The 1,928-nt window shown below is 53.4% G+C and overlaps 1 protein-coding gene across 1 annotated transcript; it reads left to right on the top strand.

Annotated features, from left to right (window-relative positions):
* Nucleotides 1–5: 5 nt before the first annotated feature.
* Nucleotides 6–1,923, top strand: LOC110390630 (H/ACA ribonucleoprotein complex subunit 4-like; the record flags this gene model as incomplete). The annotated part of the gene is made up of 4 exons (XM_021382013.1): nt 6–95; nt 460–551; nt 1,070–1,254; nt 1,676–1,923. Coding segments are annotated over 4 exons (615 nt in total), but the record flags the coding sequence as incomplete, so codon positions are not given.
* Between the last annotated feature and the right edge of the window lie 5 nt (nt 1,924–1,928).

Below are 1,928 nucleotides of genomic sequence, written 5' to 3'. Positions count from 1 at the left end.
CCCCGCAGGACATCCAGCACACCGAGGACTTCCTCATCAAGCCCGAGTCCCGCGTGGCGCAGCTCGACACGTCCCAGTGGCCGCTGCTGCTGAAGGTAACGCGTGCGGACGGGCGGCGGCTCTCGGCCTTTGTCGTTGTAACGATCCGTAAAGAGCCAACGGAAAGCACCGGGGAAACGACCCCGTGCCCTAAAGCTCGAGTTTCGGTCGGGTTCCTACTCTGCGAGCTGCAAGCGGCGGGGCCCTGCTGGGTTTACTTGTGCTGCTTCCACACCCCTCCTGGGCAGAGCTTCTGCTCCTTTCTCTGTGATTTCGGTCGTTTTCCCTCCGGGGGAGGTTTGTAAACCTGAATGCAAATCGTCCCCTGTACAACTGGGAGCTGTTCGGGGTCGAAGCTGCGCTGCTCTCGGTCTCGCCTCCGTTTCATGGTACTTACAATCATTTATTGCCTGGTTGTAGAACTTTGACAAGCTGAACGTGCTGACGACACACTACACACCCCTCCCTTCTGGTGCTAATCCCTTGAAGAGGGAGATCTCTGACTACGTACGGTGAGTGTAACGATCCGCAATGTTTTATTTCTCTTCCACAGTCAACATCTCACAAGCTCGTTCTGCTCCAGATTCCTCTTCCCTTTTTGCTTGAGTCTTGCTGCTCACCGGTGAACGTCTGCCTGGGACCTGCTGGCTGCTTTCTGTCAGGGTGGCTTTGTGCTGGGTTTGTGGCTGCTCTGCAGATACACGTTCACCAGAGGAGTCCTCAGTGGTTCTCTGTAGAGCCCTACAGTGCGTGTAGGGCTTTGGGTCCGCTTCGGGCTTGGCTGCAGCATTTTGCTTTGGATTAGTGCTGAGCAGTGGTAGTGTTCTGGAGAGGATTGTTTAATCGTGGGATGTGTGAGCTGCTGTGCAGAACTCCGTGTGTGCTCGGTGGAGCAGTTCCGTGGCTCAGCTCCTGTCTGGCTGCTTGCTCAGAAACATTTCTATGTTACCATGATAAATCTCATCCTGTTTCTCACATTACTGTTGCTAGCCCCAACGCGTAGCTCTTAGTCTGTCATCCTGCACTGTAGGTCCGGCTTCATTAACCTGGACAAGCCTTCCAATCCATCTTCCCACGAGGTGGTGGCATGGATCCGACGCATCCTTCGAGTAGAGAAGACAGGGCACAGTGGCACCCTGGACCCTAAGGTGACCGGGTGCCTCATTGTGTGCATTGAGAGGGCAACGCGGCTGGTCAAGTCTCAGCAGAGCGCAGGTAGGTTCATGTGAAGGTGACTGTGAGGTGGCTGAGGTGATGCAGAGCTCTTTTGGGTTCAGGAGGGAGATTTCCATTCCTGTCTTTGAAAGGCCTGCCCTAAACTTTCAGTGCCTTGAGCTCAAGGATTGCTCATCCATCTTGCTTCTCTGTCTGGGATTTGTGCTCTTTTAGGTCAGTGAAAACAGTAGTGAAAGACTGGTTTCTTGTGTTAACTGAACTTAAGGCACAAGTCTGCAAGTCCAGAGAAATAAAATTTGGTGAAGAAGTAAACACACAGCTCAGGTTGTTCTGGGGGGAGAATAACCTACTGCATAATGAGTGTGCACCTCCTAGGAGAGCTGTTTGTGAGGCAGCGGGCGCCTTGAGGTCAACATTAAATGCAAGTGGCCGCTCCTGACTGCTCTTGTCGTTCTTTCAGGCAAAGAGTATGTGGGAATTGTTCGGCTGCACAATGCAATTGAAAGTGAGGCTCAGCTTGCCAGGGTAAGTCTCAGCACACTGTTGGCCACGCTGGCACTCTGTGCAAAGAGTTTGGCTTCTGTGGGAGACGAGGGGGTAGGAGTGAAGCTCAGGTGTGCTGTGTGTGAGGTGATGATGAAGTTTATCCATTCTCTGAGTGCGCTGGCACTGCCCTCCTGCAGCACCCCGATTCCTGTTCTAGGGTCTGGGTG

This window comes from Numida meleagris, unplaced genomic scaffold (genome assembly GCF_002078875.1).
Source record: "Numida meleagris isolate 19003 breed g44 Domestic line unplaced genomic scaffold, NumMel1.0 unplaced_Scaffold1615, whole genome shotgun sequence".
Lineage (NCBI taxonomy): Eukaryota > Metazoa > Chordata > Aves > Galliformes > Numididae > Numida > Numida meleagris.
This window is presented reverse-complemented; position numbering and strand designations above follow the sequence as displayed.